Source organism: Colletotrichum scovillei, assembly GCF_011075155.1.
Source record: "Colletotrichum scovillei strain TJNH1 chromosome Unknown Contig00007, whole genome shotgun sequence".
NCBI lineage: Eukaryota > Fungi > Ascomycota > Sordariomycetes > Glomerellales > Glomerellaceae > Colletotrichum > Colletotrichum scovillei.
In genome coordinates, this window is record NW_023336265.1 from 1715553 (window position 1) to 1729185 (window position 13633).

At 50.5% G+C, this 13633-nt stretch overlaps 6 protein-coding genes across 6 annotated transcripts; 1 reads left to right on the top strand and 5 right to left on the bottom strand.

Moving 5' to 3' along the window:
* Window positions 1-105: 105 nt before the first annotated feature.
* Window positions 106-1905, bottom strand: HER10_EVM0001495 (uncharacterized protein; the record flags this gene model as incomplete). The annotated part of the gene is made up of 5 exons (XM_035471240.1): window positions 106-918; window positions 979-1134; window positions 1207-1670; window positions 1727-1771; window positions 1887-1905. The coding sequence occupies 5 exons, from the start codon at window positions 1903-1905 to the stop codon at window positions 106-108; spliced, it is 1497 nt and encodes a 498-aa protein (XP_035331218.1).
* Window positions 1906-2475: 570 nt separating this feature from the next.
* On the bottom strand, window positions 2476-4024 carry HER10_EVM0011348 (uncharacterized protein; the record flags this gene model as incomplete). The annotated part of the gene is made up of 2 exons (XM_035480781.1): window positions 2476-2562; window positions 2645-4024. 2 exons carry the CDS (start codon window positions 4022-4024, stop codon window positions 2476-2478), a joined length of 1467 nt encoding a protein of 488 aa, XP_035331848.1.
* An 872-nt stretch (window positions 4025-4896) lies between these two features.
* On the bottom strand, window positions 4897-6517 carry HER10_EVM0006401 (oxidoreductase). Its single transcript, XM_035475986.1, has 5 exons — window positions 6102-6517; window positions 5931-6037; window positions 5704-5860; window positions 5401-5633; window positions 4897-5332 (listed from the first exon to the last, which is right to left on the bottom strand). The coding sequence occupies exons 1-5, from the start codon at window positions 6400-6402 to the stop codon at window positions 4994-4996; spliced, it is 1137 nt and encodes a 378-aa protein (XP_035331528.1). The 5' UTR covers window positions 6403-6517; the 3' UTR covers window positions 4897-4993.
* A 1335-nt stretch (window positions 6518-7852) lies between these two features.
* Window positions 7853-8888, bottom strand: HER10_EVM0008249 (necrosis inducing protein; the record flags this gene model as incomplete). Its single annotated transcript, XM_035477779.1, has 2 exons — window positions 7853-8585; window positions 8644-8888. The coding sequence occupies 2 exons, from the start codon at window positions 8886-8888 to the stop codon at window positions 7853-7855; spliced, it is 978 nt and encodes a 325-aa protein (XP_035331654.1).
* An 815-nt stretch (window positions 8889-9703) lies between these two features.
* HER10_EVM0009404 (uncharacterized protein) lies at window positions 9704-10455 on the top strand (the record flags this gene model as incomplete). Its single annotated transcript, XM_035478892.1, has 3 exons — window positions 9704-9760; window positions 9835-9864; window positions 9919-10455. 3 exons carry the CDS (start codon window positions 9704-9706, stop codon window positions 10453-10455), a joined length of 624 nt encoding a protein of 207 aa, XP_035331720.1.
* A 411-nt stretch (window positions 10456-10866) lies between these two features.
* HER10_EVM0000825 (asparagine synthase) lies at window positions 10867-13221 on the bottom strand (the record flags this gene model as incomplete). Its single annotated transcript, XM_035470593.1, has 4 exons — window positions 10867-12008; window positions 12065-12323; window positions 12375-12937; window positions 12996-13221. The coding sequence occupies 4 exons, from the start codon at window positions 13219-13221 to the stop codon at window positions 10867-10869; spliced, it is 2190 nt and encodes a 729-aa protein (XP_035331177.1).
* Between the last annotated feature and the right edge of the window lie 412 nt (window positions 13222-13633).

Genomic DNA, 13633 nt, shown 5'->3' on the forward strand with positions numbered 1-13633 from the left:
GTTTTTGGACTTGTACCGTCGGTCGATTGGTCATTGGCTGCATGTCAATGCCTCAAGTTCTTTTGAGAAATCTGCCGAGAGATTGATGGGATTCTCCTCTAGCAATCAAGGCAAGTCTTGATCCCCTTCGAACTGCGACCCTCCCTCAAGCTCCTCTTCAACCAATGCCCGCTCGTCTTTCGGGCCAGCAGCTCGAGAATACGTCAGTTTCGCCCTCCCCTTTCCTCCCGGAAACTTGACCAATACTCCAGCGACCCGAGCTGCCTCAGGAATATCACGGCACTCGGTAACGTCGCCTAAGCCATCTTCTTCAATGTCCACGATGTGCCTCAGGACCCGCGCGGCTAGCTTCCCTTCTAGCAGGCCGTCCCGACGACGGGCGCCGCGTAGTATGTGTATTGCGGCTCTTCTTGTTCTTGGGTGTCGACATCGCAGAGCAAGTCTGCATAGGGGCATGATGAAGCCGCCGCCTAGGACAAAGGATGTATGTAGCCAATGGGATGCGCTGGTGTTTGAAACAGCCACTGCTGACGCCGCATATGTGAGTATCTCGATGAATTCTGGAAGAAAGTAATCCCAATCAGACTGATGACCAGTATCATCTGGGCCATGAAGAGTTAAGAAGACGTCTAGTCGCCTAATGTGTAGGAGTGCGAGGGAATTCCCATCGTCCGTGGAGATGGAGCTGGCGTTGAAGGCCTTTAGCCATTCCTGATACAAGCTCTGGCAGGAAGTCCGAGACTGCACGCTTTGGACATCCCGTGGGGCCCCTTGTTGCTCCACTGCGAAAAGGCAGAGGTTTTCCAAAGTTTCGAGATGTCTGTTGGCTTCTCTGAGATTGCTGAATACCGATGGACATGGCCTCACATGTCTGAAAGGGGGCGGCTTGGGTTGTGTGTGATCCTCAGTTTGGAGAAGCTGCGCGATTGTCAGAGACTTTCCTGCTGAATCGGACACTACTGATTCCGGGTTACGAACCTCCTTTGTGTAAGAGTCCAGCCGTACAAATACGGATACAAACGGCGCGAGGCTTTGGGAGTTTGCAGGGAATGAGCCGGGAACTTCAAGCTGCGTCAAGATGCTTGTCCCTAACGAGGTCAACTTCATGGCGTTATGGGCATTGCCACACAGTGTCTGCAGAAATGTCAGAATTATTTTATCACACATAGTTCATCAACACATGTGCAATTGCGACAGATCCCTCACCTCAATACACGAAAATACCACAGCAGACGCAAGTGAGATGATACTTGCTGAATCCTTCCTAATAAGAGGGACAAAAAGCTGCTGCAGCGCTGTCTGGTAATGCCGGAGGGCCATCGCCGTCCGTTCGGTCGGCGGGGCTGTTCGAGGCACTGGCCATGAGATGGGCCAGTTGTGCATGTCCTCTAGTAGAAGCCCCAAAGCAACGGTCGTGTGGAAGATGGCGTTGTCGGCGTTGGCAAGCTGCAAAACGAGCTTCCCCCAAAACTCGCATTCGAAGCCGCTCGAAAGAGTTGGGGCGCCAATAATTTGGAAGAACTGGTATGCTCTCCCCTCTTGTTCGTTGAGCGCCAGTGGGTTGAGGGCGCTGGGATTTCGCCTGATGGGGACTTCGAGGTGTTTTGGGACCACCACATTATGTGCGTCGCTAGGGAACGAACGGTGACATTTGAACCCAGCATTGAGACCTGCTATGTTTAGGCCGGGATACTTGGAAGATGTAGATAGCCTTCGGATCACTCACAGTTTGTGCAGCTGGGCAGCTTTTCATCGCATTTGACCTTTCGCTCTAGAACACAGAGGTTAGACCTTCAAGCACCGAAATCATAGGTCATGCTCATCGACTAACTCCTGCAAGCATGTGAGCGCTGAGTGTAACGGAGGGGGCGGAAAGAATAACGGACTTGCACACAGCGCACCCATTCCTGGATTTAGGGGCCCAAGCTCTTTTGCGTTGGCCACGCTTGACTTTTGTCATCGCAGCGAGTCTACCGTGAGAATACACAGTTCTCCGTTGTGACTGCGTGAACGAGGGTATAGAGCGACAGCTATAGAACAAGAGTTATGTGTGGCAGGTGGTTTGAAATCCATGTGCGTATGCAGAAGTGTGTATTTCGCAAGATCTTTCAGTATCATCCGAAACCATCCCAGATGATTGAGTGGGGGATCCTTCGGCTTAGCCCTCTACTCCATGACCAGTCCGGCCCAACACTTAGCACTGCCTCGTAATGCCAGCGCTCGGCCACTGAGTCGGGAGCCACATAGCAGCAATCACCGAGTACTAATCTGTGAAGACGAAGGCAAAGTTACGCTGGTTGCAAGGCCACGGCATGTATATTATACGTGGACTTGAAAGCTCGGGGATTGTCTTGCTATTTGTTTCAGCTGCCAATTTACATGAATGTATTCTTGATCAGTGAAACTGCACTCAGATGACGTGACCGAGTAACTAAAGCTGCATAGGCCATCTCTCGTCTAACTAGAGAGGGTGGCCTACGCAGAGGGCTGCAGAATGATCCTTCTGTAGGTCACCAGAGGCATATCTCTAGTGTCCCGGACAGAGAGTATGAGATGCATCGTCTATAAATTCAAGGTCAGCATTCGACTCAGACGTTCTTTTGATGAAAGACTTCGAAATGTCATAACACGGATAAAGACTTGCCTGATTCTTGAGTGGCTCAACGCTCACGACACTGCCATCTGCAGTTAAGTTTGCGATATCCATGTTCTGACTGACCAAGGGAATAGTAAACCCTTCCAAGTCTCTACCAGACGCTTCGCGATAATGAAACCATTCAAATGACAGGGCATCGGAGTCTGGATCCCAGCTCTCGGCCGCATCCAAGACTAGGCTTTCACCAAACTGGTACTCAACTTCGAGACTTGACGGCCCACATGAGCCATTGACAACCGCGATCGGCTGGTGGTTATTTTCGCCAAATTTTCCATTGACAGTCCACTGCATCCGGGAAGCAAAATCGTGCTGGAAATCCTCTCTCCATCGCCAAATGGTCGCGTATTTGCTTGAGAACGCCTCCCCATTCGCGCCACGGACAAAGTCCGCAGTATCGCTGTACAACCTGCGGCCCCCATCGGCTGTAGATGTGTCCAGCAATGAGTATCGGCCACCCCATCCACCCCACTGGGGATTGTCAATATCTCCAAGTCCATTTTGGACGAGGGACAAAAAGGCAGGGGTGTCGCCCTCCATGATGAAAGTCCAGTTGAGGTAGTGCGAGCCTAGAGGTCCGATACGGATATGCTTCTGGAGCCAATCGTTGGAGACAATCTCCGTGTTTGGGCCGCCTTTATCAAAGTGGCGATACTCTTCTCCCGAGATGCCGATCCAAGTTGGCTGCGTGTATTCGTTCCAGCCATGAAGAGAGACAATGTAGAACAATTTGGGGAACCGATCGCGAATCCAAGGTCCGGCATCATCTTGGTCTGAGATTGAGTAGACTCGGAGAGTGTCAACGAATCTGCTGACAGCATCAGCATCGCGCGTTGACGAAACGTGTTGAAGAGCTTCAGCCAGAACAGCTGCTCCGCCCCAGACTGACACCCATAGCGGATCAGTGTCGCTCGATTTGTCTGCGGCTTGGACTAGGGCCACAGCTGCGCTGCTCAAGTTGTTCTGATTGAGGGACGCAAGACCATAAACCGCGTGGCCACTGGACACCTTGCCCAAGAGGCCTTCGGCGGAGGGATAAGTAGCATCGGCAGGTACATTGCTGTTGAAGTTGTCGACCACCTCGCCATACCCTCGGATAACCTCCTGGATAGTGTCGGCATCCGTACGGTTTCGCAGCCAGGTCGAAGTTATCGCCGCAATGCCTTGGATGTCTAACTCATTTGCATAGGTAAGGAAACGGACGAGGCTCATCTGGTCGTCTGGTTCATTGCTCATGTCGGTGAGGACAAAGACACGGTGCTTGTGTTTGTATCGAGAGGACTCGCATTGTGTGCTGGCAAAGACCAGAGATGCAAAGATGGAGAAGAACAGGTAAGTCAGCCAGAGTGACTGCTTCCGTGCGGGCGTCATACTGAAGAGACTGGCCTAATGCGAGAACAAGTTCAGGTCTAAGTCTTGCAACAAACTGCTGGTATTTGAGTGCTTGTTTCGATCCAAGGTCTTCACGTTGAGCGAGTCTGTGTCTTCGAGGCAAGTAAGGTTAAATATAACCTTAGACCATATACGATCCCCCACTCCGAGGGATACCAATACTCTTTTAGGGCTAAGAAATCAGGTTGTGAACAGTAGAGCTGCTCTATGGGTAACTTGAGCCGATCAAGCATCAGATCGAAGACCATCATGACTGCACTGGGAGGTGATTGCTGCCCACATACAATCCTTTTTGCATCAATCGAGTGGTTCGACTTGACGGATCGAGTAGCCAGCCAGCAAAAGCTCTACCTCGCTTTCCAGATACAATGCCCCCGTGGATATTATGCCCGCAAAGAGCTCAGGGTTACATTACATGACAATCGAGTACAGATCGTGCACCCCGCCAAACGCGGGGTATACGCGTATTAATTACCCCAGATCCGTAAAAGAGGCAATACAGGGTGCTTACGATTTCCTACTTTGGCCAACCAGGGCTTCAGTTACGTGATCGCCCAAGACCTCGAGCGGGCTCTCCGGAGCCGAATTCTGCCGTCAATAATCCTGGTATAACTCTGCGATTGGTGTCTGCCCCCATTATACAACCTGGTGTGGAACACCGTGAGCCTCCGCGGAGAAGCTCGGAAGCCGGTGCCCGGAGTCAAGACGGCCGATCATCTGTCAAATTCCACGCGATTGGTTGCTGCATGTGAGGATTCCCAATGCTGGACGATTTCAAGTCCTAGAACTGAACTCATTTTCATTCTCTAATGCCATGACTTGAAGCCAATGCACTCATGGTTCGACGAAGTGCCCCCCATTTCAAAACAGTACAGTTACCCGAGTGTCGTCAATACAAGAATTATGTGCTTATGATACACCCAGAGATTGAGTCACTGGCTGATAGCTTCACTTCCATGCAACAGTCGCTCCAGAGTTGTGAGATTCCCTTGCGAGTTCGATAATCCTGATCGCATCTCGAGACTGCCTCGCCTTGACCTCCAACTCGGCTTTACCGTTGATGGCATCCGCGAGGTTCTCATAAATGCCTAGCCACCGCCCCGTGATGGTTGGGACTCGCCCAACATACTTCTTCGTCGCCTCATCGAACTTCTGGTCATTGCTGAACTCCTTGTATGTCGTCAAGGTACCATAAACCTCCGCAGGCTCTTCGCCGAAGCCAGGCTCCAATGGCTTGCGACCCTCTGCGATTTGCTCCTCTTGAGGGCATGTGCTTCTTTGTTGGAACTGCGAGAATTGATTAGTTAATCAAACTCTCCTTGTGGATCTTGTTGCAACTTTAGAAGCAGACTTACCTTGAGCCAAGAGCCCTTGGTGCCTCGAATGAAGTGCTTCAACTGTTGCGACATGGGCGTGGTGACTGATGTCTTCACAGTGACGAGGAGGTCTTTTTGAAGCCCTTCATACTGTAGGATAATTGTGAAAGAGTCCTCAACCTCGCTCTCAATGCCTCTTTGAGCTCTGAAGAAGCCTGTCACGGACTTGGGACGACCAAACAGTGTGACAGCCTGGTCAATACTGTGAGTTCCTGTGAGGATGCAAGGTTGCAGTCAGACAAAGATGATCAGAGTCGAGCGGAAGATCTAAGAAATGCTTACCCAGACCAAAGGCCATGCCATCGCCAGGGGTGTACTCTTTTTTCGTCATTCCAGAGAGCCAAGGAGGCGACTCGAAGTCATAGTGTATTTCTGCCTCTTTGATATCTCCCAACGCATCCTCTTTGATGAGTTTTCTCAACGTCTGGAAATCGCCATCCTGATTTTCTTTTAGCAACTGCGCGGACACATAACAGGAGAAGAAAAATCATGAATGAAAAGTCACTTACCCATCTCCGGTTTTGGAAACATGAGAGAATCAGGCCCTTGCTCTCTGCAAGCTCAATGACACGATCTGCCTCCTCTGACGATCTCGCAAATGGCTTGTCCGCAATTGCTGTGTGCGACAGTCAGATTCAACATCATGCTGCGGAGAGCCTGGGCTATGGGTCAAGACATACCATGTTTTCCAGCTCGCAAGGCTTTCTCAGCAAACGAAGCATGGGTGTCGGTATGTGTTGCGACAACAATAAGTTGCGTGTCAGGATCAGCGAAGAACTCCTCCTCTGTGCGATAGTGCCTGATATTGGGGAAGTCGACTTTGCAGTGGGAGCCAGGCGCCGCCGAAGACAGGTCTTTGGGAGCCTCTGCTCGTTGAAGGATGGCGATCACTTGGTAGTCATTATTGGCGGTGATGAAGGGCAGGTGAAAGTTCTTGGCGGCGAAGCCATAGCCCACAACACCAACTTTGATGGTGGACATGATGAAGGTGAGAAGACTTTTGCTGAGGTGGAAGTTGCAACGTGATACTAAGCAAGGTGAATTCGTACGTCGTGATGAGCCCAAGTTGTCCACATGGAATTTCTGGCTTCACAAGTTATGAGCTTCTGATGGCCAAGGTATTTATGTCATGACCGTGGTGCGGGGCACCGTCGCAATTAAGCCCGGCGATATTGGAGGATGGGCTTGGGGGAATTGGCGCAACGCCAAAGCCGATACTCCGCGGGTAGACTCCACAATGGCACCTGCAACTCAAAGTCTCAAACACATCTCTCGACATTGTTGAAGTCGGATTACTAATTGATCGCGTCTGTGTTTTTGGCATTGAGCGCGCAATTTTGCTCACTACAAAGAAGTCAATCTACATATATGTACTAGCACGGTGCAGCAGACAACGTCGATGTCTCTCTCTGCCAAGCTGTATGGCAAAGCGATCCACACTTTTTTGTCCAACTGTTAAACTTGCCTAAAGAAGCAGGTCACTGATGTCATGAATGGATGACAGCATGGCTATATCCGATGATCAACCGGCATAATACTCATAACCCGACATCAGTCGACCATTTTTCGCGATGCATGGCGAAGCGAAACCTGTTCGCAGAAGTCGTGGCTCGTTGCGAATGTCCGGCTCTTCAAAACAATCATAGTCACTTTCAGTCGTTGATACATGTGTCAGTGGCTTCTGACCATTAAGGAGATTTGTAGGTACTGAGCGATTGCTGGCAAAGGCGTCGCCGTCTGACTGTCTCATTGATGGCTGCCCGCCCGAGAATCCCAGTAGAGCTACATTCGCGAGGACATTACGTTGCCGCTGCCCCATGTAGGCATAGGTGCCTGTGAGTTGCTCCTCCTACGCGTAGCGGAAAAGTCGTATGCAGTGGCTGAGAATTTCTACAAACACGTAGACAGCTTCATGTGAACATCCAACATTACTTATGTTAGAATTGCGACATCGTAACAAATCAGAGGCCTTAAGGGGCTCTGGTATTCGGATTAGGGGCCTACGCGCTATTGGATCCAACTTTAGCGCTTCACCTAGGACTTCTTCTAGCGCGCGATCTCTTCTCAGGGCTGCCATCCCCTACCTTGTTACATATGCATCCAGTGCACGCCGATTTAAGGACATATCACGTATCGAAACATAAGTAAGTGTTTATCTGAATTATACCCCAAGGTGCCTAGTCATTTACGCGATTGTGTCCTTGAATTCTCGAGACAACATTTTGCCAATTCGAGAGCAAAGTGTATTTCGCTCATGAGTCGAAGTTGACTGGATGGATGTACTACTATTACCCGTCATTCGCAAAGTACGCAGCTGCAAAAGACACACATCATGGAGGAACAGACTGGAAGCCTGTGAAGCTTACTTGTATTACTATTGATCTGCCTATAAACAATAACAAAATCCACTACGAAGAAGTTTGTAGTCCTACTACCTCTTGTAAGGGGTTGGTGTGTAAGTGGGATCCGCAGGGAAGGAAGAGATCGGAACCTCTGGTCCATCTTCCACAGGGTCGGTATTCGGGTCGCTTGATACGCCCGTGGAGGAAGCCTCTGGCGTTGAAGGCGTAGTGGGGTCCGCAACAATCCCGCAGTTCGCTTCAGGCTCGGCCGGAAGATTGGCGTAAAAGTCCGCGTTGTAAGCAGCGTCAAGAGAGGCTTGAATGTTGGCATCGTTGAACGGACAGCGAGCATGTTCGTAGCGGAAGGCATTGAACTGTGACGTGGCCGCAGGCGACAGCTTGTTCCAGCTAATCAGCGGCGGGCTGAGTCCGTACTGAGCATTGTTTGCCGAAGGGAAGACGTTGACCTGGCCGTCGTAACCCACGATGGCGTGCGTATTAGTAGCGCCCGTTCCGCTGTCTCCAGAGGCAAATATCGTCGACGAGGTAAGGCCTTTATCGTATGTCTCCGTACCGGTGGAATAGCTGATGCCCGCGATGTCGTAGTTGCCAGCAGCGGCATTGCATGTTTCAGTGTGTAGCCAGACCACGGTAGCGAGGTACCAATGCCTGTGGTTCTCGGTGTTGGTCTGGATCTTGGGAAGATACCACGAGTAGAGAACGGCCGGCCGCCGATTCGAGGTTCCAAATCGGGAGTAGATTTGACCCTTTGCAGAGTCTCGACAATCACCTCCACTCTTTCCCGTAGGTTTGAGGCCGCGCCTGAGGAGAGGACCGATGAGAACGAAGCCAACGGAAGAGAAGTTGAGAGGACACGTACCCGTGAAAGCCATCTTTATCCACAGCTGCATACGGGAAACAGCCGCTACCGTCGTTCAGCCAAGGCTTGAAACGAAGTTCGATGTCGCCCGGAGTGCCATCGGCCGTTTGCTGCTGGAAAGATGCAATTTGGTCGTGGTTCTTCCACTGATTATTCAAGGAAACGTCCTTCTCTCGTGGTGACAGGACTGCGCCAGCCGCCAGCGTGGCTAGGCTAAGCAAAGACGAGAAAAACGAGTGACGCATAATCAGTGGCTATGATGTTAACGAAAGACTAGAGCCAAGTGATGTTGATTCTTTCAAGCCTAGGCTGGGGGGAGAGAGCTGGATCATATAGCCTACTCAACTACCCCCAGCAAAGGAGCTGTCGGTTTCTTGATCTTTGCAAACAAGATAGCGTTTTGGCATCGAAGAAACCGAACACTGCTTGACAACAGTTGACTCGTTGAGTCTGCAACTGGACCAGTTAATTAAACATGATAGTTCATATAAATAGAGTTTGCGGTTCACAACGCAGTTGGGACATGTTCGTCCCGTCTCTTCCATGCCAAGGATCTACAACATCGTGCCAAATATAGTGAATTGGCCTGACTCAGTGCATTCAATGTCCCACTTGCTAAGATCCACGACGACCCAAAGCGCTCTTTCTCTCGCAACTAAATGCAACTGGCAACTGACTGCAAGAGAATGTGCAAAGGGATCGGAATATTGAAGTCGAAGTGATAGCTCACATCAAGCGATTCAGCAAGCGAGTTCCGAGTTGACAACCCACCATTAGTCTACGCGCATAAACAACTCAAGCTCTTCAATTTTCTGTGACCAAGACTTGCCCCACTATATTCTCCTATTCCTCAAGGAACAGGTTGATTAAGGTTTCGGTGTGCCCGACAACTCTTTGTGGTGATCAAGCTCGGAGAATGAGGATATATACCGTCTCATTGAACAAGTATCTCCGTATAGTAGATACCAAGAATCCAGCTCTTTAATTCGCCTCTACGTACAGCCTGCCATCGCGCAACCGACACTCATTTGCTTAATTTGTATTACGCTCGCTTATCAAAATGCTTTCCAGTCATTTCCCTGCCATTCTTTTGGCGCTGGGCTCCATTGTGACCCTAGTATGTTGCCCCAAGACAAAAGATCTCCATCCTCGACCGGGCAATCATCTTACTAAACTAATCCTGCGCGATAGATCTCTGGCCAACCTGTCCGACCATTCGCTGTAAGTATTTCGGCAAGCATTTGCTTTAGAACCAATTGACTGATTCCCATGCAGGGAAACCGTGCTTACGCCGTTGATGCCGAAGCTGATGAGACTGGCAACCGATGGGCTTTCTCTGTTTACGCGGACGGCTACACTGCTCGGGATGAGGAGGGCAACATCTCACCTGTTGATACTCTGCTCGTTAACAAGGTGTCCAAGCGCTTGACTGTCATTAAGGCCATGAACGGATTCGACACCACCACGCCCCGCCTCAAGATGCGACATGTTCTCAAGGAATGCTGGAAGATGACTGGCCTTCAGCCCTCAGAGCTGAAGGAGGTCTTGGGCTACCAGATTGAGAACGACGACATGAACAAAGCCCTGGGCGAGTGCCGTACCAAGATTGGCCTGAGACCTACTGCATCCTTCGAGATTTCCAGCAAAGAGACGAACGCAAACCGCAAGTGGTGCTGGGAGAGACTCGGAACGACGATCTTCTCTTCGGCAATCAGAGGTTCGATTGCGGACTTTTCTATCAACAAGCAGCTTATCCAGATCAAGGTCGACAATGGTGGAAAGTGGGATCACGTCTACTACGAGTTCTCGTAAATATCTCAAGGTGTTTTCGAGGGGTCTACTGCATCGGGTTCTCAGCGAAGGTGACAGCTAGAGTGTTGGCCTGCTGGTGTCCATGTAGCTGTTGAGGGGAATAATTCAATGTTAATAAACCTGCTATTAGAACACCATATCAAGGTCACAAGTAGTTGTTTTGACTTTCGCAAGCTTGATTAAGCTCTGTTCGTCTGTCCGTGCAGGGAGATAAGTTCTGCCCTGTGATGTTGACGCTGAGGCCAGGCCTATTCCAGCTCAGGGCTGATGCTGGGGTTCTGAGATTACAGTTTCTGGGTTACTCTATCAAAGCAAACGCTCGGTGCTGCACTTGATACGCTCTCGCATCGCTTTTGATATTTCTAATATTGACCGGGAAGTCCTGCGGTGTCATCTCAGGCCAGCCGAATACTAACACCATTCTTGTAGGCAAGCTTTTGGGGTTCCCAAACGTTCACCTATTGTTACCCAAGCTGCAACAAAAAGCAGAATCCTGAAAGCTTTGACATCTGCCTTCTCACCAAAGCCACGATCAAGCGCATTCTCTACCACATCATAATCCACGAAGCCGAGATTCTCCACTCTCTCTCTAGTCAGGGTATTTAGAAGCATGTTGTGAAGCGGACCGCCCCTAGGCCACTTGATAGGGGCCGTGAACGGATGCTTTTGCCGCTCATACAACTCCTTGAGAATGAATGGTTTAGCTGCCTCTCGAAGGATCCACTTCTCGGTCAAGGCCTGTGACGCGATGCCGATACCTTCCCACCAAGGACCTTGGTGTCGCTCAGGGGGTATCTTATCGGGTGTGTAAGCCATCTTGAGACTTGGCGGTAAGTTGTTGACGTATTCTGTTAGCTTGTGGTCGAGGAATGGTGTTCTGGCCTCTACACTATGTGACATCTCGGTCAAGTCACCGAGACAGCTTAGCAGGATATTCGGTAGCGGGCCCTTGCTGTATATGTACTGGGCTGTATGTAGCGGGTGCCACTTCCTCTGCATCTTTTGCAATGTCGCCGGCTTGAAGGACTTCACTATGACATCCTTGCAGTCAAGTTTGGCCCATCGCTTATCCTCCCGCACCCAGGGGGCGAACAAGTCAAGGGTAGGATGCCATGCCAGGATGCATGGGGGAAGAATGGTGTTGTTAACCTTTTGGATGGCTGCTGATGCCTCCCAACCGTGCTCAAAAGCGCCGGCCCGGGGAATGAGCATCTTGATATCCCGCTCGGTGGATCTTTGCATGTTTTCTCTGAGCTGCGAGTCGGCAACCAGCGGCGAGTCTGGCATGGAAAGGTCGGGCTCGCGAAGCAGATCTGGAGGGAAGAATGCATATCCGGCAAAGTGTTCGTCGGCACCCTCCCCGGTTAACACAACTTTGACTCCATTTGCATTCGGCAAAGTCGAGAGAGCAAACTTTCCGACACAGTTGAGGTCGAAGTGGTGATGCTCGCAGTGATAAGCGCAGTCAGCAAAGTTCTTGGCCAACTCATTTTCGTCGATCTGCTTTTTTAAAATCTGGACGCCGAGATGCTCTGCTGTTCGCTCAGCAATATCTAGAAAAGTTCGATGAGAGGCGTGACCTTTACTTGAGCAACGAGAACTTCCTTACCGCTTTCGTCAAATCCAGATTCCTTGGGGAATTGGATCGTGAAACAGCTGACCCGGCTTGTCGCGTCTTTATTGCCAATTTTGATACCCTCATCTCGTACCAGGTGCGTTACTATCCCGGCAACTAGAGACGAGTCGATACCACCAGAGAGATAAATGCCAATCGGAACATCCGCTCTCAAGCGAAGGCGAATTGATTCTGTCAATTTGTCTCGCAGACCCTGGACCATCTCATCGACGCTCCGGGTCTCTCCCTCTGTCTAAAAAGTTGTTAGCTGAATATCCTCAAGAGGATCGGGGGCGCCAGTTACTTTGTCTTTATAATCAGCATCCCAGTACTGATGTATCTGCATCACGCCGTCTTTCGTTATTTCCATCCAGTGCCCCGGGGGCAGTTTCTTGACTCCCTTGAATAATGACCTCCCGTCTTGCATCCATCCACCATCCACGATCGCACTGACATCCCACTGCGGCTTCCACCCCAAAGGTCGGAAAGCCTTTGCTTCTGGGGCGACCAAAAGCCTGGTACCACCATCAGTCTGGCAGACGATAGTCCACAGTAATGGCTTGATACCGAATCGATCTCTCGCCAAGATGACTTTTCCCGCTGTCTCGTCGTAAAGTACGAAAGCGAATTCTCCTCGGAGATGCTCCAGGAACCGAGGTGCTCCAAAAGCCTTATATAACGCAAGAATCACTTCACTGTCACTGTGTCCCTTGAAAACGTAGCCTTTTGCTCTACACTCTTCTCGGATGCGATCGTGGTCGTAGATCTCGCCATTGACCACTGCATGAACAGCGTCATCGTCACTGTGGATAGGTTGATTGCCATCAGGAGTCAAGTCATTGATAGCCAAGCGGCAATGACCCATACCTGCAGTGGTTTTCGGTCAGCTCATGGAGGAGCATGCATTCTGTGCATCAGTACTAACCCACAAAGCCTTCTTCACTTGCCCACACCCCCTGTGCGTCTGGGCCCCGATGGCCTATGGCATCGAGGCTGCTTCTCAATTGATCTTTGAGATTCTGTAAGCATCCTCTCTTACCATCCTCATACTGATTGGTAAGTCCACTTAGTCCGCTGGCATATCCATTCAGGGCCTCGGTATGAAAATGGTGGCCTGGAGGAAGTGTGAGACAAGCTGAGATGCCGCACATTTCAACTTTTGCTGTCTATAAGATAGCACGGTTGTTCTTTCTAGATTTGATCCGGTGAGATAGTAGAACAGTAGAGGCTCGCGAGTGTCATCTCACAAACTCAGTAATCATTCCAATCTAGCTTACGATGTGACGAAGACAGATGCTTTTGGTATGCCTTGAGATTGACGGATATCCGGGGTGGGGCCGATGTTCGTCGGGGCGCCGTATTCGGCATGTCCCACTCGGTACCAGCCGAAAGGGGAAGTCCCGGGACCCATCCCTTCGGAGCAGCGACAGCCACCTTTAGTTGTTGGCACTATTGGTGAGCTCGAGCTTCCCAGGGCACTGGTCAGAGCCACAAGACTTGAATCCTGCAGCGAAACATTCACTTGAGAATTGAAGACGAATTTCGTGGGAAGGCTGGGAAGTA